At 45.8% G+C, this 23866-nt stretch overlaps 1 protein-coding gene across 2 annotated transcripts; it reads right to left on the bottom strand.

The window, feature by feature from the left end:
- Window positions 1-11853: 11853 nt before the first annotated feature.
- Window positions 11854-22430, bottom strand: GPRC5D (G protein-coupled receptor class C group 5 member D). 2 transcript variants are annotated; one of them, XM_084765024.1, is made up of 4 exons: window positions 22282-22430; window positions 20259-21200; window positions 14011-14078; window positions 11854-12513 (listed from the first exon to the last, which is right to left on the bottom strand). In XM_084765024.1, exons 2-4 carry the CDS (start codon window positions 21151-21153, stop codon window positions 12442-12444), a joined length of 1035 nt encoding a protein of 344 aa, XP_084621150.1. In that variant the 5' UTR covers window positions 21154-21200; window positions 22282-22430; the 3' UTR covers window positions 11854-12441. The 2 variants fall into 2 exon arrangements, with proteins under 2 accessions (XP_084621150.1, XP_084621151.1); XM_084765025.1 differs by lacking the exon at window positions 14011-14078 and having other exon boundaries at window positions 22282-22428.
- Window positions 22431-23866: the final 1436 nt, after the last annotated feature.

The following is a 23866-nucleotide window of genomic DNA, read 5'->3' as shown; positions in this document are numbered from 1 at the left end:
CCCTAACAGATTCAGTGGGAGGGTTTATCCAGATCTGCCTATGTTGTTCATGGAGGGCTTATCGGGCTTTATTGTGTTTTGTGTATGTTCAGGTGTGTGTATGTGTGTGTGCATATATGTGCACTTCCATATATGTGTACATGTCCCGTGTGGAAGCCAGAGGACAACCCTGAGTGTTGTTCCTCAAATATCACCCACCTTATATTTTTAAACATTTTATTACTTTATTTGTGTGTGGGGTTATGAACTGTTCTTCCCTTCAACCATCTAAGACCCAGGGGTCAAACTTAGTTCATCAGACTTGGCAACCAATGCCTTTACCTACTGCACCCACCCCTCACCTGCCGAGATTATTTTTGTTTTTGTTTTGTTTTGTTTTGTTTTTTCCGAGACAGGGTCTCTCTGTGTGGCCTTGGATGTCCTAGACTTACTTTGTAGACCAGGCTGGCCTCGAACTCACAGCCATCCACCTGCCTCTGCCTTCCGAGTGCTGAGATTATTTTTAAGACAGGGTCTCTTATTGACTTAGAGCTTACCCAGTAGGCCAGCTGGCCAGAGGCTCCTGGGATCTGGTTGTCTGCCTCCTGGCACTGGACTTTAAGCATGCACCACCACCATTACTTTCTTCCTCTCCCCTCCCCCTCAACATATTTTCTGGGGTCTTGAACTCTGGTCCTCATGCTTGTGTGGCCAACGCTTTACCGAGAGTCATCTTCCCAGCCCACAGTTTTAATGGACAGTTTTCCTTTCCTCCACAATGCAAGTTCATTCCTCAGCCCTCTGCAGGAGTGTGGGGATGCTTTCCGCTGTATTTTGGACGTGCCTCCCAATTTTAATATTATGTGGTAGTCCACCTTCTGCCTGGAACGTATGTTTTTTAGGATAATTCTCCCCCCTTCATAGTTTTCTGTTTTAGTTATTATTTTCATAGCTGTATCCAAACGCCTGAGAGAAAGACTTAAAGACTTAAAGGATCAGTAATGGCTCAGGTTTTGGAGGGTCAGTGCGTGGTCCCTTGGCCTGGTGTACTTGGGACCATGCGTTGACAGGAGCACGTGGCAGAGAAGCTTCTTCATCTCAGACAGGAAGGAGAGAAGAACAAGGGAGTGTGGATCCAGGGTCATGAGGACTCACCCTGAGGGACCTACTTCTTCCAGCTAGGTCCCATCTACTAGAGTTCCCAGATCCTCTCAAAATGGTGCCACCAGCTACATATGGTCTCTGCCTTTCCCCCCCCAGAAGCCTGGAGCTTAGAGCATTGGCTGGACTGTGTTTAATAGCATGTTACTGTGGGCATGATGATGGGTTGGGACTCATTTGCAAAGGTCCTTGAATTTTATGAAAACCAGCGTGCTGTCCTTCAGGAGCACGCTGTGTATATAGTATGTATGTATGTGCCCCTGGTATACGGTATGTATGTGTGCACTCTCCTTCAGGAGCATGCTGTGTATATAGTATGTATGTATGTGCCCCTGGTATACGGTATGTATGTGTGCACTCTCCTTCAGGAGCACGCTGTGTATATAGTATGTATGTATGTGCCCCTGGTATACGGTATGTATGTGTGCGCTCTCCTTCAGGAGCATGCTGTGTATATAGTTTGTATGTAGAGTCAACAGTCAATGGTTAACATTGCTGAGTTAGTTCTTCCCCCACCCCCACCCCGAGTCACGGTTTCTCTGTATGGCCCTGGCTGTTTTGGAACTCGCTCTATAGACCAGGGGGACCTTGGACTCAGAGATCTGCCTGCCTCTGCCTCTTGATTAAAGGCGTGTGTTACCGCTGCCTGGTACCTGAGTTACTTCTTTGTAGAAACTACTATTAAAATATTTATTATTTGCGTGTGTATGTGTGTGTGTGTGTGTGTGTGTGTGTGTGTGTGTGTGTGTGTGTACCACAGTACACATGTGCAGGTCAGAGGACAGCTTTCAGCAACCGGATCTTTCCTTCCACCAGGTGGATTGCAGGGGTTGAAGTCCAGCTATCAGGCTTGGCGTCCAGTATGTTCACCCATATCTGTCTGGCCCTGGAAAATACCATTTTTGGAAGGTCAGAATGCTATTCCGTGGGGCCAGTAGGCATGGCTCACTGGTAACGAGCACTGGCTGCTCCTCCAGAGGACCAGGTTTGATTCTTAGCATCTACATGGCAGCTCACAACCATGTGTAACTCCAGTGCCAGGGGATCTGATGCCTTCCATGAATATCAGGCACACATATGGCCAGCAGACATGCATGCAGGCAAAACATCCAGGTGTATGCTGGGTAGTTTCATGTCAATTTGACACATGCTGAAGTCATTTGAGAGGAGGCAATTAAAAAAAAAATGCCTCCAAAAGATCAGGCTGAAGACAAGAAGGCAGGGTATTTTCTTAATTCGTGATTGATGGGGGGGGGGGGGGCACCCAGCCCATCGTGGGTGGTGCCATCATCCCTGGCCTTGGGTTCTGAAAGAAAGCAGGCTGAGCAAGTCAGCAGCCTCCCATGGCCTCTGCATCAGCTTCTACATCCAGGTTTTGGCCCTGTTTGAGTTCTTGCCTTGATTCCCCTCAGTGATCGATTGACACCTGGAAGTGTGAGCTGAAATAACCACCCCCCACCCCCCCTCCACCCCCCCTCCATCCCCCCCACCCCCTCCATCCCCCCCCCCCCACCCCCACCCCGCAAACTGTCTTGGTTGCCGTGTTTCAGCACGGCAACAGAAACCTTAACTAAGACAACACGCATAAAACAAACCAGGATAAAAGGCCACGCCGTGCTGTTCTTTGAGGGTGACTAATTGCATAAAAAGGAACCCCGTGATTTGTGTTCGGAAGCGAAATCCAAAAGGGCTGTGGGCTGAATTTGTGTGGCAGGAGTTTAATCATCTTCACAGGCCTAAGGACTCTGCCTGCTGGGAAGCTGGAATACGGAGCCAGTTTGACCTCATTTGCTTGGCGAGGGAGGAGGGGGGACCTAAGACTGGTCCAGGGCAGACTGTGGGCGTAGAAGTGGGGGGAGTGGGGCGGGGGGGGGGGGGAAGAAAGTGGGAGGAGGTGGTGGTGGTAGCTGCTCAGCAGCAGGAAGAGCTCTGAAGCCAGCCACCTGGCAAAGTCATCAAGAGAAAGTATGTTAGGATGAAGTTTGACTCAGTAGAGAGATTTGGGGAAGATATTGGGTTACAGTTCCCAGAGCTCTGTCTGTGACAGTGGGTGGGTAGTGTTAATACCACAGATGTGACGAGAGGGACCTGTGACCCACATCAGAGCCAAATTAATTAAAGCAAGCTTTATTTGCCCAGACAGGCTGTCTGTGTCCCCAAAGGCGGGGTTCAAGAGATCAGCACTGGACATAGGGAAGATAAGTTTTTTGTGTCTCAGGAGTAGGGGTTCTCCAAATGGGAGGATTTGGCAGGCGAATAAGTGGGATTCACAAAAGCAGAACAGGTTGGTCATAACAATCTTCTGATACAAAGGTATGGTTGCAAGGTGGTCATAACAACCTTTTGAAACAATGGCATGGTTGCCATTTTCTGGAACAGGTAGCTCAGAACCATTTGTAGTTAAGGTTATAGGCGGAGCTTAGCCCCATCCTTGAGAAACAGATGTGTGAGGACATTTCACATTCAGATCGAAGCACAGGATCTCATTCTGCCATTCACACTGGCCTGGAACGCACTACTTCAGCACAGGCAGTTCTAAAACTCATGGCAATCCTCCTGCCTCAGCTTCACCAGCATGAGCCATCAAATCTGTCTTTTGTTTTTGTTTTTCTTTTGAGACAGGGTTTCTCTTGGTGACCAGGCTGCCCTCAAACTCACAGTTATCCACCTGCCTCTGCCTCCTAAGTGCTTGGATTAAAGGAGTGCACCACCACACCTGGCTCCAGATCTGGTTTTGAATGTAAACTTTTTGAAAAAAAGTTTGTTTTACACACACACACACACACACACACACACACACACACGTGTGTGTACGCAAATTGGAATTTTGGTAGTATTAATCCAAGAACACAACGCTCAGGTTTTCCTCTTATTTGCTTGGGTGCTATGAGGCCTAATTAGCCCTCAAATGATTCCCATAGCTTCAGTTGATCAGTCAGCAGAATTTTTCTCCCCTCTCTAAACAAGAACATAAGTCCAACATGATAAAAGGCAATTCTCAAGCCCGAGGCTTGGGGGAGGGGAGGAAATTCTTTAGGTCTCTGGTTGAATGCGTTGCATCACGTACTGGTTTATTTCCCAAAGGCTTTGCTTTTTTTTTTTTTCACTTGGGAAAGCGCTGTTTCCAAGGAGAACTCTAGAAGACCATGTCTGAAATATGAAAAAAAAAAAAAAAGATGCATTCCCTGGGCCAGAAACTAAGAGAAGCTGCAGAGACTGAACTCCACTGACAGCAACCACATCGCCCCCAAGTACACTTTTTACAGTCTGAGAAACCAAAGGGAATAAACACACAATCTTTGAATGCCTGCTGTAATATTCTGGGTCAGAGAGATGACTTACTGGGTAAAAGTGATCGGCATGCAAGTCTGACAACCCAAAATCAACCTTGGGTCCCAAGATGGAAGGAGAAAAGTGACATTTGGAAGCAGCCCTCTGACCTGCACATGTTCACCTGTTTTCAAGCCCTGGCTCCAGGGGAACCTCACAGCTGTGTGCTCACCTGCTGTGCGCACTGTCTCTTCCAGGCAGAACCCATCAGGGCTGAATACACTAGCTATCCTATCTCCAAACCTGTCCTCCCCAGGAACCTATCTCTTTTTAAGATTTTATTTGGTTTTAAAGACATGGTCTCATTTTGTAGCCCATGCTGGTCTTAAACTTTCAGCAATCCCCCTGCCTCAGGTTTCTGGGTGTTAGAATCTCAGAAACACACTCCTATGGCCAGCTTTGCACATCTCTCCTTTCCTTGTTGCTGTTGTTTTTATGGTATCCCAGAATTTATGATATGGGCCACACTGGCCTAGAACACAAAGCAATCCTCCTGTCTCAGCCTCCGACATTTGGGGATTACGGGAATGTACTAACACACCTATTTCCTCCTCTTCAGAAAGTAGAACCATCATGGACTTTAGTGACCAAGCCAAGACACTCATGTCTTCTCTCTCATCCCTTACACAGGAACCTAAACCTCTCTCTCTCCCTCCCTCCCTCCCTCTCTCTCCCTCCCTCTCTTCCTCCCTCTCTCTCTCTCTCCCTCTCTCTCTTCCTCCCTCTCTCCCTCCCTCTCTCATATTTTCTTTTTTTTTCTTTTGGTTTTTCGACACAGGGTTTCTCTGTGTAGCCTTGGCTGTCCTGGACTTGCATTGTAGACCAGGCTGGCCTCGAACTCACAGAGATCCACCTGCCTCTGCCTCTGCCTCTGCCTCTGCCTCCCGAGTGCTGGGATTACAGGCGTGTGCCACCACCGCCCAGCTTCTCTCTCATATTTATAGCCCCTAAGACTGGAACTTTAGCTATAGACCAGGCTGGTCTTGAACTCACAGAGATCTGCTTGCCTCTGCCTTCTGAGTGCTGAGATTGAAGAGCTCATCACCACTGTTTAACCCTATATATCTCTTTAAGGCAGAACAGAATCACCTGGAAAGATTTTCAAACATCCACTGAGCTCTGCTCTCAGGGATTCTGGCATAAGTGGCTTGCGTGGGGCCTGGCCAGGGGCAGTACTAAGTTTTCCAAGTCACACACTCAAAGCCAGAGGTCCCTGGGCATCCTGGCCACATATTCCCAGGAAGCCAATCTGATCAGGGGTGCTGAGCTCAGGGGGAGGCGAGGGCACACGCCTCAGCCACAGTACTTAAGGGCCTGTGACACAAAAATCAGGCATTGAGAGAAATCTTTGATGCCATATTTTAAAAGTTACAATCACTGAAAAAAAGCCCATAGTGAACAACATGTCAAATTTTATTAAAAACAGACTTTTGTGGCTTGGCTGCTTTCAGACCGAGTGCTATTGCATAAGAGAAGCAATTAGGCTCCAGTTTCCAGCCTGTGTGTGTCTGGGTCCCTCTGGGTCCCTCTTACGGGTTTGTGAAGCTTGGCAGTGGTGTGCAAATGGGGCACCGAGGGATTTGTAGAGATGTTTTACAGATGCGTTTTATTTTACGGGTGTGCGTGGCTGTGAGTGTATGCACGTGAGTGTGGGCAGGTGTGCCAGTTCACATACAGAGGCCAGTGGAGAGTGTTGGATCCCTTGGGTCCAGAGGTACCCTCCTTGTGTCATGGCCAGTTTGTTAGTTTGTGACCTGAGTGCTGTGGTCTGAACTCTGGTCTTTAGGACTGTGCAGCAAGCACTCTTCACAGATGAGCCATCTCTTTAGTCCCGCCCCGCCCCCGGCAACCTTGCTTTTTAAAACCATGGTCTCACTCACACTGCAGCCTTGGCTGGCCTGGGGCCCATTGTGTAGCCTAGTTCGACTTCAAACTTTTGGGAACTTCCTGCCTTAGCCTCACAAATTCTGCAAGGACAAGCATGAGCCATTATGCCCATTGGTTGGAGTCTTTAACTCTTTCCTCTTGGGACCAGACATGGATGATTTGAATTTGTGAGCACAGAGGACACGTTTTTTTTCCTTTCCCTAAGACTGTGGATGCTTTGGAGGCTCTGACTCTTTGCACAGGACTTTCCTGGTACCCACCCGTGGCATTCGTGACTCCTTTCAGGATGGAAGCCTCATGTGCACACTCACTTGGCATCTGTAGCCTTCTCTTATTGCTGCTCTTGCGGAGTTCCTGCTTGAAGCAGTTGAGCAACCATCACGCTGATATTTAAAATACTATGATCTAATCTATCTCTAAAATAAAACAAATGCTTCATAGAGCCTATACTTATATACAGGCAGAGATGTCACTGTGAGATTTTTAAGGCCCTGTACTTTAGGAGTTGAGATGTCGTTGCCATCAGCACTTTGTGATATAGATAACTCACTTTTCTTTTTCTTTTCTTCTTCTTCTTCTTCTTTTTTTTTCCAGGCCTGGGTTTCTCTGTGTAAGCCTTGGATGTCTTGAACTGGCTTTGTAGATCAGGTTGGCCTCAAACTCACAAAAATCTGTCTGCCTTTGCCTCCCCGAGCACTGATAACTCATTTTTAAAAAATTAATGAATTGATTTAATTTTGGTCTTCAAGACATGGTTTCTCTGTGTAGCCCTGGCTGTCCTGAACTTGCCCTTTAAACCAGGCTGTCCTTTAACTCACAGAAATTGCCTGTCTGTGCCTCCCCTAGTGCTGGGATTAAAAGTGTGCATCACCATGACCACCATATTCATTTTTTCTAATCACAAAAACAACTGGAACTTTATTTAGCCAGGTAGTGAAAATGGCTTAACTTCTTTTTTTTTTTTTTTAATAAAATAACTTTTTTGAGATGGTGTCTGATGTAGCCCAGGCTAACCTTAAACTCAGTATGTAGCTAAGGCTGTCTGATTTTCTGTCTCCACCAAATGCTGGGATTATAGATATGAACCACATAGCTTAGGTTCTAATAGCGCCACAATCTTTAAAAGTATCCAGGGTGATTTCCAGAGTGCACTTGGAAGCCTTCAAGGAGTGAGCCTGATCAATTTTAGAATGTCTGTCTTGAAGCTCTATCCCTACATGGCTCAGGGTACGTTAGCTAACACATTATGGAAATATCAGAGAAGTTACAGAAATGGGTGGCTGTTTAATTAAAGCACGAAAACACAGTCTTCTTGGATTAATTTGGGCTCCCAAGGGTGGGAGCTGGAGTTTGAATTCTCTTCTTCTCTCCTGTGCCTTCCGTCTGTCAGGAGCTTCTGTTGTCTGTCAGGAGCTTCTGTCTGTCAGGAGCTCGTGGTCACTGGTCTGTATGGAGCGCGCCTGGCTGTCATGTGTGTTGGCTCTATCTGTCCCTGTGGCCTGGCTCTTGGCCTGTGTCTGTCTGAATCTATGCTTATGCCTGTGCCTTTCTCTAACAAACGGCTTTTCTCTGTGTTTATTGAACAGTTTAGAAAACATGATATAGAAGATAAATGAGAGATTCTTTGCAGAACTCATTAGAGTTTTACGGGGGAAGAGCTGACCCCCCTCTGACCCAGAATAGCACGCAAAGTGGCAAACAGGCATCATCAGCCTATAGCAGCACATTGCTTCCAGTATTTAGGGGATATTTGTTTTTTAAGGTTACTTTCAATCTGTTGGCTGCTTTCGGCAAATGATGACACAACAAACACTTACACGTGTTACCCTGGGTCAGTGGCATTGAAGAATGCCTAATTAAAATTCCAAGCTGTGAGTTATCTTGGGTTGTAAAAACTGATTGCATGGGAAATCCAAGTAAGAGTGAGGCTGGTGACAATGTCCCTTAAAGGCATGTTAAACTTCAACAGGCCGTGTGCACGCAGTAGGGCAGCAGGTTAAGTACATAGTCTTAGATGATCTCGTGGCACATTATTAACTTGGCTGCAAGGCCTGGCAAAGAGTTCAGTCTCTTTGGAGTCAAGAGACAATTTCAGAAGAATGTACCGCATGTCAGGGAGCTTTGAGGAAGAAGGATGGGAAGAATGTGAGAGCTGAAGGATGGGGAGCAGGGCTGCGAGACATCCTGACTTCCTGGCATGATGTTGCTGTAAAATCCTGACTTGCGGGCATGATGCGGTTGTTGCGCCTCTGACCTCACAGCAGCTGTGCTTAGCTATCCAAGACCCTCAAAGGATCAAGAGTCCAGCATGGATAAGACAAGGCCCTGACCCTAGCTGAGGAGCTATGGGCAGTTAATAACTACTGGAGAAGGGAGAGTCACTTTTCTTCGTGTGTGTGTGTGTGTGTGTGTGTGTGTGTGTGTGTGTGTGTGTGTGTGTGTTTGTGTGTGTGTGTCCTGCTAAGTGGCCCTTGATCCAGTAAATAAGCCCACACCCATACTCATGCAAACAATAATAATAAATTTCAGTGGGTATTAAAGAAGAAACCAGAGTTGAAAAATGGGCTGGCCCATTAAGATGTTTTGAACTGCTCCATGAAAAGGACTTAAGAAATTTAATTTAATTTAATAATATGTGTGAATGTGAGTATCCACAGAGGCCAGAGGTGTGGAGTTCCTGTCCTGTACTTGGTTTGTAGACCAGGCTGGCCTTGAACTCACAGCGATCCACCTGCCTCTACCTCCCAAGTACTAGGATTAAAGGCATGTGCCACCACCGCCCAGTTTGGGATAATTCTTAAGAGAGGTTTTGTCTTGTCCTGCCAGAGATAGATAGATAGATAGATAGATAGATAGATAGATAGATAGATAGAGTTGTACTCTGGCCTCTACATGTGTCCTGGGAAAGGCCACTTTCTCCATACATGAAGCGAAGAAACTATGTCCTGGAATTATCCCCACTGTGTCATTTATCCCACCAGAACACACGTCCTTCTTAAGCAATGCTGTCTGCCATGTCTAGGCTTGAGTCCCAGAACCATTTTCAGTTCCTCAGAGGTACTCAGGATATGCGTCTAGCTGTGGAGTAAACTGTCGTATGATGGCCATTAAAGGGGCTTTTTGGTGTGTGTGTGTGTGTGTGTGTGTGTGTGTGTGTGTGTGTGCACCTTCATTACTTTTCACTGTGCTGTCACATAGACACTCAACACTCACGGGTCTGAAATATGTCACTTGGCTCTCAGGGGGACACACCTAAGTTGCTAATATAGAAGCAGAGGCGTGAAGAGTCCTTCTAGGGGGGAAGGTGCAGCCTCGGGGGGTCAGGAAAGTTGACCTACCACTTGTGACTGCTGAGTAGCCATCCCACTTCTTTGGGTTCTGCTTTCAGTTCTGCAAGGTAAGGGGTCACATTTGACCCCCCACGGACACTTTGGACATATGTCTCTGACTTTAGCCCTGTTGTGCCTATAACATGTAAGAAATTGAGGACAGATGAATCCATTGGGAGGATGTGGTGTTAGTCATAAAGGTAAGACTCAATTAGTAAAAGACACCAGGTCATCAAAGACACCTGGGCAGGCCGACTGCCTTTCATGGTCACTGCTTGATGCCCATTATGAGCATCAGCTGTTAGTGACACATGAAAGCAGTCTGTCTGCTGCCCTATTAGCTCTAGCTGTCCCAGGGTGGCAACACCTGCTGGACAGTCCATGAGAACGTCCATGGTGTTTATACTGCCCCCCTCCTCCTCCCCCCCCCTTCCTTCCTTCCTTCCTTCCTTCCTTCCTTGAGACAGGGTTCCACTATGTAGTCCTGGTTGGCCTGGGACTCCCTATGTAGACTAGCTTCCACTTTAATAAAAATTACCCTTATTTATTTGTGTGTGCATGTGTGAGGTATATGGTATATGGCCCAGGAAGTGTGTGTAGTTGGTTCTTCCATTCCCTGTATTGTTCCCTGGGGGAAATTGAACTCATTAGGTTCAGCACAACTGTCTTTACTCTGAGCCATCTTCCTTACCTGCTGCCTGCGTTCCCTCCATCCCTCCCTCCATCCCTTTGTTCCTCTAGCCTTTCATCTGCCCTCTCTCCCTCCATTCTTCCTTCCTTCCTTCCTTCTTTCCTCCACTCCCTTCCTTTTCCCCTTCCTTCCTTTGTTTGTTTAGATTGACTTGACAGTGCTGGGGATTGGACCTACGGCTTTGTGCATGCTGGGCAAGCGCTCTTCTTGTGCTATCTTCTCATCCTTTCAAAGGGTTCTTAGCGGAAAAGTGACTAGACACTTCCCACCCAGTAGGAAGCCATTGTGAATACAAAACCACCCGGAAAATAACAAGCAATGTCTAGGAGTGGCGGTACTGGGACTCTCTTTCCATGACGGAGTTAAAATGCTGTAGACATACATAGCAAACAATAGAATGTCTCTTCAAAAAATTCGGAATGGGGCCAGCAAGATGGCTCAGTGGATAAAGGGACCTGCTGCCAACCTTGATGACCTGACTTTGATCTCTAGGACCGCACACAGGCAAGTTTTCCTGGGCTATATCACAAGACCCTGGCTTGAAACCAACCAACCAACCAACCAACCAACAAACAAACAGGACTATGGGGATGACTCAGTGGGTAAAGCGTTTGTGTACGTGCATGAGGATTCAAGTTTGGATGCCCAGAGCCCATGTAAAAGCTGGACATGGTAGTGCATGTGTGCTTCTCCTGGGATGTAGGAGGCAGGTACAGAGGAGCCAAAAAAGCTTGTGGGCCGTACAGCTTGCTCTGCATAGCAGCAAACAGTAAAACACACTTTGTCTCAAATAAAATAGAAGTAACGACTGACACTAGAGGTTGCCATTTGACCTCTACATGCAGCCATGGCATGAGCCCCCCCCCCACACACATGCACACATGCACGCATGCAAAACAAGGATACCTCAAGAAACAAAACAGAGAAATCCCAAACAAATAAATACAACATGGCAGTGGGGGAAGTGCTGGAGAGACTCAGTCACTGAGAGCGCTTGCTGCTCTTGCAGGGGACCAAGGTTCAAGTTCTCAGCCCATTAGGTGGTTCCAAACTGCCTGGACGTCCTGGTCCACCAGCGACTCTGACATCTTCTGGCCTCCACAGACACTGTACAAACATGCTTTACACACAGGCACCTACATACATACCTACATATATGTAAATAAAATTAATAAAACACTTCCAAAGAACCCCCGGATGTAACATGAGTAGACACTGAGGATCCTGTGCTAAGGGAAATAAGGCAGCCACAAAAATACAACCACTGTATGAAGCATGATTCTGCTATACGATGCATCTAAAGTTGTCAAACTCACGGAATTGCCAGAGGTGGGGTGGGGAGGGGCCTGTTACTTAGTGAGTGTAAAATTTCAGTGTTTTCTAAATGAAAAAGTCCTAGGAACCTTTGAATACAACAATGTGAATGTAGTTAACAGTAGTGGACTGAACTGCCTTTTGTTTTTGATTTTGTTCCCCCCCCCTTTGGAGACAGGATTTACCCCAGATTGACTGCAGGTTTGCACCACAGGCAAGGATGGTTTTAAACTTCTTACCAGTCAGTCTACAGACCACTAGTGCTGTGATTGCAGGCGTGTGCCACTGTGCTGGGCTTGAACACGGTAAAGATGGTACCATTGATTAGGTATGGTTTTTTTTAGTCTAATTGAAAAACACAAGCATAGGTGTAAGCCAGTTCCAAGTTGCTGCTTATCTCTGTACTTGGTCACATCAGAGTGATCCCCGTTTCTTCACACTGGGGTATTTATTTCAGTCCCATGAGTAAGAGACACCAGTTCTTCCAAGCACTGCTACCAAAGAAAAAAACATATATATAGTTAAATAAATGCAGAAGACACAGTAAGTGGGGTGGCAGCAAGGCTGTAATTATGCAGGACTTGATGGCTTTCAGAAGATGAGTCCAGAAGGATGGGGAGGACAAGGAAGCAGAGAGGAAGGACAGGATGGACACTTCCTCGACAGTGTGTCCAGTGCTCTCCTGGGCCTGTCAGGGCCGTGTTGAGTAGAACAGTCTTCTGGGCTCTCCCTGTTTTGTTTCAGGTGGTTTTAGAATCCTGCATCTTGCTGTGGGCTTAGTGTAGCTCTCGGGATGAGGTATTCCTGGCTGGGATCAACAGTCTGGAAAGGAATGAAGGGATGTTGTTAGCAACTTCCTGAGCCAAATATCATTTCATTATAATAACTAACACTATCAGTGTTAGTAAAAAAAAAATACCTACCAACCAACCAAACAACCAAACAAAAAACAAAACCAAAAACACCCTCGCAAAAAGCAACTCAGGTGACAAAAGTGCTTATTTTAGCTTATTCCAAGGTGGTGGGAACTTGTAACAACTGGTCACATCACATCCATGGTTGAAGGCAGAGAGAAATGAATGCATTTCATTTCTCATTAACTTTCTTGTTAAGCTGAGCTCAGTTCTATTTCTCCTCTAATAGGATCTAGGATCCCAGCTTAGGGCGTGGTGCTGCCCACAGTGGGTTGGATCGTCTCACACTACAGAGAGTAAGACAATCCTCTGCAGATATAGCCACAAGCCAAGTTAATGTAGGTGATCCCTCCTTGAGGATCCTTTCCCAGGTGATTCTAGGCTGTGTAAAGGTGACCGTGGAAACTAACCATCATACAAACCTATTTATATCAGGTTCCACTGATGGTCACTGACAAGACAGATTTTTTGGGGGGAGGATGGGGGTTATTGAATTCCTGATTCCTGGAATTTGAAACACATCCAAGAAACTCTTCGTAGGAATAGAGGAAAAACAAATTTTCTCACTGTGCAAAAGTTCCTCATCCCTCTCCTGCCCCCCCCAAGCCCCCGCCAGGGTTAATTAGACAAAATGATGTGTGGCTATGTCCTGGTCTAAGTGCCATTCAGGGGGACACAGATTCTCAGCTACAGATGGGTGGGCTGAGCTTAGCCAGTTGCCTCATAAAGCTCAGTGAACAAGTGATCAAAGAGTGACTTTTACTCTTGGATTGGAGTTGCTCGTGGTCCCCACAAGGAAAGAGGTTTTCCCCAGTGTGGTATTTTTGGGCTTTTCCGGATCTGACTGTCTTTCAGCCTCCCCCCACCCCCTCACCCCCTGGTGCAACGTGTCCGGTGTGATGTGTAACGCCCAATCTACTCAGTAGAGCCCCCTCTGTTTTTGCCTGAAAGGATTAAAATTGGTTCCTCCATCTGGGCTTCCAGATGGTGATGAGACCCAGCCCTGTTTTCAGGATGATGGCCTGGGCTGTCAGGGCTGGACAGTGATTCACAGGGGAAGTTGAGGGTACAAGGACGGCTTTAGATAGCCGATACTAAAAACAGAATCAGCACTCATGCGTACTTAGAGTCTTCCACTGACACCCGTGCAAAGCTTAACCAGCCTCTTCAATGCCATGCAGGCCTCATGCATGACTCGGTCCTTCCTGGGAGAAGCAGTGAGGTGGTGGTGGGAGGGAGACTCATTGAGTTTAAACGGAGGCTAAAAGAGGCCTCTCCCATGCCATCCACTGTGGCCCTGCCTGTCCTCCCTTGGGTCAGCATAGTCATTGGATGGAGACCCCGAAGACTCTGAGAACAGAGTGCTTGCCGTGTCCTCCTAGGTGAGTGAGTGGAGCCCATTTACCTGCAGCTGAATGGGGGTACCATGTGCAGTTAGTGCTACATCCTCCTGAGCTCCATCACTGTCTCGGGCTGAAAGCCAAAGGAGGGAAGGGCTGCATTAGTGGGGCAGGCTCTGTGAGGAGGCTCAGTGGCTTGCAAAGGGGCTCCCGACTCTCTAAAAGGACTACTTGGTTGTGGCAGCTATTACAAAACAAAACAAAACAAAACAAAAACCCAATGGGTCTGTTCATCCATTCATTCTCTCATCATGCATGGTAGGCAAGAGCTCTACCGCTGAGCTCTATCTTCTTTTGTCATTTTTTGATTGTTTTCATTTATTATTTTATATGTATGTATGTGTGATGTGTGTGTGTGTGTATGTGTGTGTGTGTATGTGTGTGTTTGTGTGTGTGTGTGTTTGTGTGTGTGTGTGTGTACATGTGACTGTGTGCTACAGCACAAGAGTGGATGTCACAGGACGTGGGGTTGGTTTCCTCCCTTTACCAAGTGGGTTCTCAGAGAATGAACTCAAGTGGTCAGGCTTGGCAGCAAGTGTTTTTACCCATGGAGCCATCTCACCAGTCCTTAAAAATGAACTCTTAAGCTGTACGTGGAGGAGGACCATGTGATTTTCCATGCATGTATACAACACATGATGCTCAAATCTAGAGAAACATGTTTTCTTTTCTTTTTTTAAAGTTTTTTGTTTGTTTGTTTTTGGTTTTTCAAGACTGGGTTTCTCTGTGTAGCCTTGGCTGTCCTGGACTCCCTTTGTAGACCACACTGGCCTTGAACTCACAGCGATCCGCTTGCCTCTGCCTCCCAAGTACTGGGATTAAAGGCGTGTGCTACCATGCCTGGCAAAACATGTTTCCTTAATCAATTCTTTGTGATGAAAAAAAAAATCAATTTCTTTTTTTCTAGATTAAAAACAAACCAGATACCACACAGTACGCCTTACTGTGTAGCAGCAGGCCAGCATTTGTTTCTCCTACCTAGCTCTAAGTTAGAACTGATGCTCTTCCCCCCGCCCCCCCCCATGTCCCCATCCACTAGACTCTCAAGCTTCTGGGAGGCACCCCTCTACTCCCAAGTGCTGCGGAGTCACTTAAGATTCCATTAATGTCTTCGAGTGACAAGAAAGAAAAACGAGCTTCCTGCAAAAGAACAAGCAAAAACTGTCACGCGGGTCCACGCCATTGGGTTTCCTCTGAGAAAATAGACACACTTTGAAGAACAAAGCAGGGCCTGCTGGGATGGCTCAGTGGTATAAGCCCTTGCCGTAAAAGCTTGCCAACCTGGGTTTGGACCCTGAATTCCTCTATGGAGGGAGAGAAAATGACTCCTGAAAATTGTGCATGCACACACATATATGCATATGTACATATACACCACACACACACACACACACACACACACACACACACACACAAACAAACACATTATAGAAATAAATAAGTAAAATTTAAAACAAAATAAACAATTATTGAAAAGACTATACCTAACTACAGTTGGTACTTCTAGGGAAACCCAAAGGGTCTAATGTTTGCAGGACTGGCCTTCTCATGGCTTGCTCATCTTATTTTATTTTATATTTCTTTTTCTTTTTCGTTTTTTTCAAGACAAGGTTTCACTGTGAGGCCTTGTCTGTCTTGGACTTGCTTTGTAGACCAGGCAGAAAAAAAAGTGGGGAGCTCACTTTATACTCATTGAGCTATTTTCACTCTCTGACCGCTCATCGCTTATCTTTGTCCTAATACTTTTGAAAGCCATCACACTGGGCGTGTGTGTGTCCGTTTGGTCACCATAGCAGGATTCCTCTGAAGACTGGTGGGTTTGCTGTCAGCAAGCCTGAGATGAACAATAGTCTGCTTAATCCACAGTGGATAAAGCAGGTGATAACTAGAGAGGGACCATCCTGTCCCTACAGGAGCTGTAACTGGTATTCCACTCTGCTTATGACCTCTGCAAGCTCTCAGTGTGAATAACTGGGTTAGTGGCTGTTGATTGGCTATGATTAGCTATGATTTAAAAGCACAGTTTTCTCAAATTCACTAACTTCAAATAGAAAACAACATAGCCCTCTTACCAATCAAATTAAAGAAGTGTATGTTAAGATACTGTCATCCCAGATACATATAAATGAACTAATTAAGCACAAACATAATTTATAAATGGCTCCTTTACTCATACTTTACATTTTAATTACTTAATTTATACACACATTCTTTTTGCACTATTCTTTGGTATCTTTATGATAATGTTCCAGTGCCTAGAAATATGTCAGGCTTGGGAAATTTTAATCAAATGCTGTGTGGGATGGAAGAGTGTAACTTGAGCACCAAGGAGATGGAAGTAGGAGGTTTTGGAGTTCTGGGCTAGCCTGAGCTACAGAAGACCCTGCCTCAAAACAAACAAACAAGGGAGTTTTCTGAAGAACAACTGGTATGAAAATTCCATCGCATATAGCAGTGTATATGTACTCATGTATGTGTGGGTGCACATGTATGTGTGTGTGTCTGTGTGTGTGTGTATGTGTGTGGAGGCCTGAGGTCAACCTTGATGTTGTTCACTAAGGCAATTTTTACATGCGTATGGTGTGTGTGCGTGCACACTTGTGAGTGCACACACACACACACACACAGGGGTTAGAGGTTGACAATGAGTACCCTCTGAATACTCTTCCCCCTAATCTTACAAGTCAAGGCAGAGATTCTCCTTGAACCCAGAATTTCTGATCTGGCTAGTCTATCTAGCCAGCTTGCTCCGGGGAATCTCCTGTCTGCGAGGCTCCTGGTGAAGGCTGGCACAACAAGGCTGCTATGTCTGCCTGGCATTCACATGGGTGCTGGGGATCTGAACCGTGGTCCTTAGACTTCTGGGATACGTGCTTTATCCACTGAGCTCCAGGCATCTGTTTGCCTCTGCCTCCCCAGCACTGGAATAACAAACATGTGGCACCACACCTGGTGGTTGTTGTTGTTTAAAACATGGGTTCTGGGCATCAAATTCAGGTCCTCACATTTGCATAGTAAGTATTTCACCGACTAAGCTGTTTATCCAGCCCAGTACACAGCTCTTTATGAACATTTACAATACAAATAGATCTGCCCATTTGTGCCACGCCCTGCGGCACAACGTGCCTGATTGCGATTACATCCAGATGTTGTCATGATCTGAAGATCGATTTTAAAGCCTGATCTTTCCAAAGCCTTCCAGGAACTGGTGGAGGCTTTAATCCCTCTTGCTGATCAGCAAATCCTTTACCGTCTCTTATTTTCCTATTTAATACCAACCCTTCATGCCTTGGTTCAAGTTCATTTTACCCCACTTTCAGTTGGAGACGGAAAACAGTAGAGACAACTGCCTCCCATAGAGATGTCTTTATGCTTGTGAAATTCTCTGTTAATCGCATGTTGGCCTCCTTTTCTCTCAGCTGCATAATTCTGGTTTTATAAACCCAGCGGTAAATCAAACAACAATGCCGGTGGAGCCCCGGCTGCAAACAGCATGAGTCAGAAGAGTTCACGGGGCGACTGTGTGCCTCATGGACCTGCACAAAATGCCATGTTTCAAGAGAGCATCGAGACAGACAGAGCTTGGATGGGCTATGAGAAAGGCGCATAAAAGTTAAAACTACCAACTCAGTTTTACTGTCCTAACCTTTCCACACAAGTCTGACGCTAAAACCCTTTAATCATCCCTGTGGTTTTCCACAGAGCCTCCCCCAAGTGACCCACACTTCTCATTAGTGGATTGGAGACCTGTGCTAACGCTGGAGACCGACTCTGATGCACAGAACAAAGGCATGGCTGGTTTCTCGAGCCACACGTCTGTTTAGTTAGACTGGGATTGTTTTTCACTTCAAGATCCTAGGCCAAAGAGATTGCTTTCCGGCTGCCTTTGAGGGCCCTACCCATGATAACGCTTGTGATTTTCCAAGGTGCAGGCTTTTTACCTGTTTTGTTTCTCTCTATCTGCTTTTCCTGTTGCATTTAAATTACACTCTTCATGTGTTGATAATTGAATCTTTCCAAGGTGACTTAAATTCTGATTTAGTCTCTAGCCTGAATTTTTAGATGACTCTGCCCAATCAGGGAGGGAAATTTGCACTTTTAAAAGACTATACTATTGATTTCTTCCCTTACAAAATATCAAATGACTATGGAAATCACTATCATCAGCTGACTATTTCCTGCTTAAAGTAGAGCTTTCTTTCTTTCGTCCTTCCTTCCTTCCTTCCTTCCTTGTTTTGATATTTGGAGACAGAATTTCTCTGTGTAGTCCTGGCTGTCCTGGAATTCTATACTAGGCTGCCCTTGAACTTGGAGAGCTGCTTTCCTCCTGCCTCCAGAGGGTTGGGATTAAAAGCCAATACCACCACCTCCTAGTTTAAGAAACCTATTTTTCTAATCTTGATTGGATAGTAGGATAGTTCTGATACATCTGTAAGCTCTGAGACTTTCCTAATGATACCTTATAAGACCATCTTACTAGGTACTTCATGCAGTCTGGAATTCATCACATAGCACAGGCTGGCCTCAGCTTTGCCCTGACGTCTTGCCTCAGGCTCCCAAGTGCTGAAGTTATGGGTTTGTTATGCCATGCCTGGCAACACTTTAAATATTTCCATTTGTTTGAGACAGAGGGTACTCCTCCTATGACACTTTAAACACATGCCTAACATTTGGGGGAACACAGAACAAGTGTCCTCACAAGCACATTTTGGGATATTATGGTAGGCACAAGAACTTCTTTGCCTCTGGATTTTGCCTTCTGGGATTACACAACAAAAGAAGAAAACAGCAACTTTTTATCCCATCTTCAGGTAGGAAGCATGGAAGGAATTTTAGAGAATGCCAGACTCTGCAATTCCCTCCCCCCCCCCCCCCCCCAGCCTCAGGGATCTGACGTGAAGCTCACACAGCAATGCCTGATTTTGTAGGAAGGATGTACGGCATCAATTTCCGACTCTCCATCAGCTGAACGGAAAAGAACTTAATAGATGCATTTATCTGGACAGGATTTAATTTGAATGTGTAATTAACTATTGATAACGGCTCAGAAAGTATACACACTTAAAAGGAAAGCTTATAATTAAAGGCTTTTGAGCCTGGAGAACGTTGTGTGTCCCGTATCATATACAAACTAGCATCTTTGTTATGCAATAAAAAGAAAATGGGAGAAATCAGTTGTCTATTAAGACACCAAAATTGATGCAAAACTGTGATGCTGGGCTATGAATAATGTCAGATGTTTCCTAAGGGGAATTAATGAGTTTTGATACATTTCCAGATAGCTGAAATTACCCACTATTTCCCCCAGGTTGATGGGGAGCAAACATCTTTGGTATCACAGATAATATCAATCACTAACAAACAGAGATTTTATATATGGATAAACATGTGATCTAGAAATTATGAAGGAAATATCATATAAGCAGTTGTTTCCTGTTGACTAATGATCACACATCTGAGATTTTACTTAGAATTCAGATTAAGCAGTCTTTCCTGTTGCTTTTTGTGACAGAACTGTGAAAGATTTTTTTTTTTTAAACAGTAAACAGCTAGCAAAACAGAAATCCAGAGGTTGTTAAACTCTGTGACACTTGTGATTGATGATTCCACAAATGGGTAAATTAACTTTCAGAGTTAAACCTTTTTTTTTTTTTTGAGGCAGGGTTTTTCTGTGTAGCCTTGGCTATCCTTGACTTGATTTTTAGACCAGGCTGGCCTCAAGCTCACAGAGATCTGCTTGCCACTGCCTTCCCAGCACCAGGCTTAAGCTTTTAAAAGTATCAACTACTTTTTGCCAAGATTTGAGCTTGAAAGCTAACAGCTCTGAACTTAAGTGTGTCAGGTGTGTGTCCTGAGCCACTCCTAATCTGGGGCCTGTTAACTCAGTTTATTCTATTTGTTTATTTTTTGAGACATACACGCAGCTTAAGATGGTCTAAAACTCTATCACCAAGATGACTTTGGACACCCGATCCCCTCGTAGCTGCCTCTGTGCACGCCACTGTAGGTAACTCACTCACTTTAGATGGCTTCCTTTGCTGCGCTTCAGCAACAGTTGCACCTTTCCAATTAAAAAGCTTTCAGTTCCTTTTTTTTTTTTTGGCTTTGGAATATCTGCTTTCCCTTTGGTTTTAGAAGGCTTTGTGTCTATACTTCCTATGACTTGTCAAAAATCTGGCCTTTGCCCTTGAGATCCCTCTGGGTTCTTCCTGCCTATCTACTTCCTCCCCACCCCAGGCCGTTTGGGATGTACCTCTGGAGGAGTCCTGGTTCTCCATCCTGAAGCCACGTTGGTAGACTGGAACTGGGCAGACGTTGCCTTGCGGAGGACACTCCTGCCGACATGATCTGTAGAGGATGCACATCTCAGGGATGATGTAGATCAGCAGGAAAACCCACGCGTTAGTGACCAAGCCAATGCAGATGACCGCGTCGTCCCACTGGGGCTGCCGCTGGAACTGAGGGTTGCCTCTCATGAGCATGGAGATCCACACCACCCAGACAATGATGGAGACGAGCACGGTGGCAAAGATGAGCCTTCCGTGCTGCTTCCAGTTCTCGCACGGGCCGCAGAAGGTGGCCTTGGAGACGAAGAACGTGAGGGCCATGAGGAGGAGGACGTAGATCAGGAGACAGACAAAGTCCACGTTGAGTTGGTACGGCGTCATGTGCTCGAACATCAAGCCTCTGGTCATGATGAGGGTCACATACTCTATCGCAATGATGGTCTGCAGCAGGCTGACACCAATGGCGATGAACAGAATCGTGGTCCAGCAGAAGGAGACCCTCCCCCGGACCAGCTTCACCAGGTTGGAGGCATGGGCCAGGAGGCAGGAGAAGCAGAGAGCGAAGAGAACCCCGAAGAGGAAGTAGCGAACAGGGGCAGTCTGTTGGTTGAGCTGGATGATGAAGGCAAAAGCAAGTCCAAAGAGCCCCAGCACACCCAGCAGGAAGAGGAACTGGGTGGGTAGCACGTTCCACAGGCTGCAGTCCTGCACCTTCCGCATGAGGAAGAGGAATGCCAGGAGCAGCAATATTGTCACCACTATGCCAATCACTGCCAAGGACTCCAGAACAATGCTCCATGGCCCCTCATTGTCACAGAAGAGGTAGTAGTCTTCTGTGGACTTCACGCAGTCCTCATACATGGTGACTTACTTATAGGTAGACCTCACAAGAGCGGACGACTGATTTCCTGTGGGGAGGGGGGAAAAAAACCGAAGCTAACTCATGGCTTTATATCCACCCACAAGACCATTGCTCCAGGTGAAGACGCCTGAGCACGTGCAGGGAAATAGCTTTTCCGCAATAGTCGCCCAGACACTGGAGAGTTTTGTTTTATTTGCCTCTCATCATTTACCTAAACGTCAACCTTCCTGAGTGGGATAAAGATCTGATAGCTACAAATATAGTCTACAAAGATAGGAAGGCCATCCTCTCTCTGTTACTGCCACATTTATAACAGCTGTGTCCAGGATGACACGGAGGGAAGGCCAAACTGAAGCCTTCAGAACTGACTTAGTTCCGTGTTCTGAAGAGCCATAGCCAGACCGGTCTCCACTTGGAGCCCTCCAGATAACTCATCTAGTTTCACGTCAGAATGCCCAGAGGCCGTTTGAAGGCAAGCAGAGTCTTCTTGTCTGCTCTGTGGGATTCTAGCTGTACCAGGCTCCAGAATGTCAGTGCACCCTTCATGGGATCATCTCCCACATGGCTGCCCTGCTTAAAGCAGACGGGCAAGGCATGCTCCCCAGTAATTTCAGTGACATCTCTTCTTTCATTTTAGTTCAAGTCAACCCAGTGCAATGGGCTATTATTAAACAGCTGTTATTTGTTCACCAAAAACCAAAACCCAAAAAAAAAAAACCAAAAACCAAAAGCCAAAAACTAAAAAAAAAAAAAAAAAAAAGCCCCAAACCAAAACCAAACCAAACCAAACCAAACCAAACCAAACCAACCAAACAAAAAACCAAAAAAAAAAAAAAAAAAAGAAAAACAAAACAAAAACAAAAAACAAAAAAAACCCACAAAGAATGTCACCTTCTTCAAGTAACTTTACAGATATTTAGGACTAAAACCTCTGACTAAGCTGAGGCGGCCTAGAAAAACAACCCCACGTTGATTCTGATTAAAAAAAAAAAGCAACAACAACAAAATAAACAAACACAAAATACCCCATTGCACTTGAATACTCCTAGCTCTATTGCCAATTCAGCTGGCAGGATTGGTGACCCTGCTTCTCCGCTGACCCCGAGGCCCCCGGGATGCTGGCTTACCTCCTCCCTGCGAAGCTGCTGAGGCTGTAGTGCTGGTGAAGCTGTGACTGCAAATGAGTAAGGAGGACACAACTTCAGGAGCTTTAATCTCTCCTCAAATGGGCGGAAGACCTGCGGGACCTCACTCGGGCTCCAGAAGTGTCTATTAAAAAGAACCGGAAGGGCACAAGGACACACCTAGTCCAGTTTCGAGGCAACTTTTCTACACAGATTTCTTTGGTGAGAACAATTATTTTTTTTCATTTACTGCTGACCAGAGAGGTGCCTTGGCCCCAGAGAGGTGTCTTTAGGGACTTTTGCCTCCTCACAGTACATGCCAACCATGTTTAGGAAGCTGTGGGGGAGAGAGCTTAAGCCCTGTTTCAGGGAATTCCTTCAAACTTTGCCTTTAATCCTAAAAGTCTGAAGAGCTTTCATTGAACAAAGTACCAGGACTTTCTCCGGGCCTTCGAATAGCTGATGGTAGGAAATCATTCCTGCAGCCCTGGCTTCCCACAGTGACTGCCTCTTCTTTGTACCAACCACTCTTAGTATCTCGCAGGGCTTTGCCTAGAATCCCCACCTTTACTCTTCCCAGCCCCATTAACACATTTGCTTTGGGTCTCATTGCACCTGGGAATTCACAGGTCCAGAGATGAAGGAATTCATAATTCAAGGTCACCAGCTGATACTGAAATAACACATTTATTTATTTTATTCCTATGGTGACATGAACAAAGTCTACCAAATAGCCCTCCGGTGAGTCTTGTGATTCTTGTCCCACTCACAATGTGAAGATACCCTTCCCCCATCAGTGCACCTCGCTTGGTTTTAAGATGCACTGTGACCTGGCTCTGCCTTTTCCATCCAACCGTAGTCTACTTAGGTCTCCAGAGTGCATGCTTTAGCCAAATTGTTTGGTTTTGTTTTTGTTTTCTTCAGAGCCTCGGAAAGAAGGCCCACCTGCTCAACTCCTCTTAGATGCTATATCTGTTTTTGAATCACCTTTTATTTTATTTCCATGAGCCTTTCCCTCACCCAAGCCTTCCCTTTCTCTCTAAGGTCTGGTTTATCATATCTCCCAGACTCTTCTTGCCTTTCTCGCTCATTCCATCTCTCACTGATGACCTTCCACCAATTCTATAGTCCCTAAAAATACATTCTGTTCAAAAATGAAAGAAATCCTAACTTTTTGGGCTTAAATTATGAATTGATGTATAAGGTGGTAAATAATGAACAAAAACAAATGAATAAAAAAATATGTCAGCTTGAGCCAGGTGTGGTGGTACATGCCTTTAATCTCAGCACTTGGGAGTCAGAGGCACATGGATCTCTGAGTTTGAGGCCAGGCTGGTCTACAAAGTGAGTTTCAGGACAGCCGGAGCTACACAGAGAAACCCTGCTCTAAAAAAACAAAAAACAAACAGAAAAGAAACTTATCTGTATGAACCTCACCTTCTTGATAAGATCCGGGATCTTTGTCATCTACTCTATAGCGCCTGGTCCCAAGTGAAGCATCTGCGAGGTACATAGTTTGATGATGTAAGTGAAGCTAATATCTCTGAGAAGATGCTTTTCACAGTGTGGCTTTCAAACATGTGCTTTT

The sequence above is a fragment of the Acomys minous genome (genome assembly GCF_964271855.1).
Source record: "Acomys minous genome assembly, chromosome: 17".
Taxonomy (NCBI): domain Eukaryota; kingdom Metazoa; phylum Chordata; class Mammalia; order Rodentia; family Muridae; genus Acomys; species Acomys minous.
The sequence above is the reverse complement of the archived record's forward strand: the minus strand, read 5'-3'. Positions and strand labels throughout refer to the sequence as shown.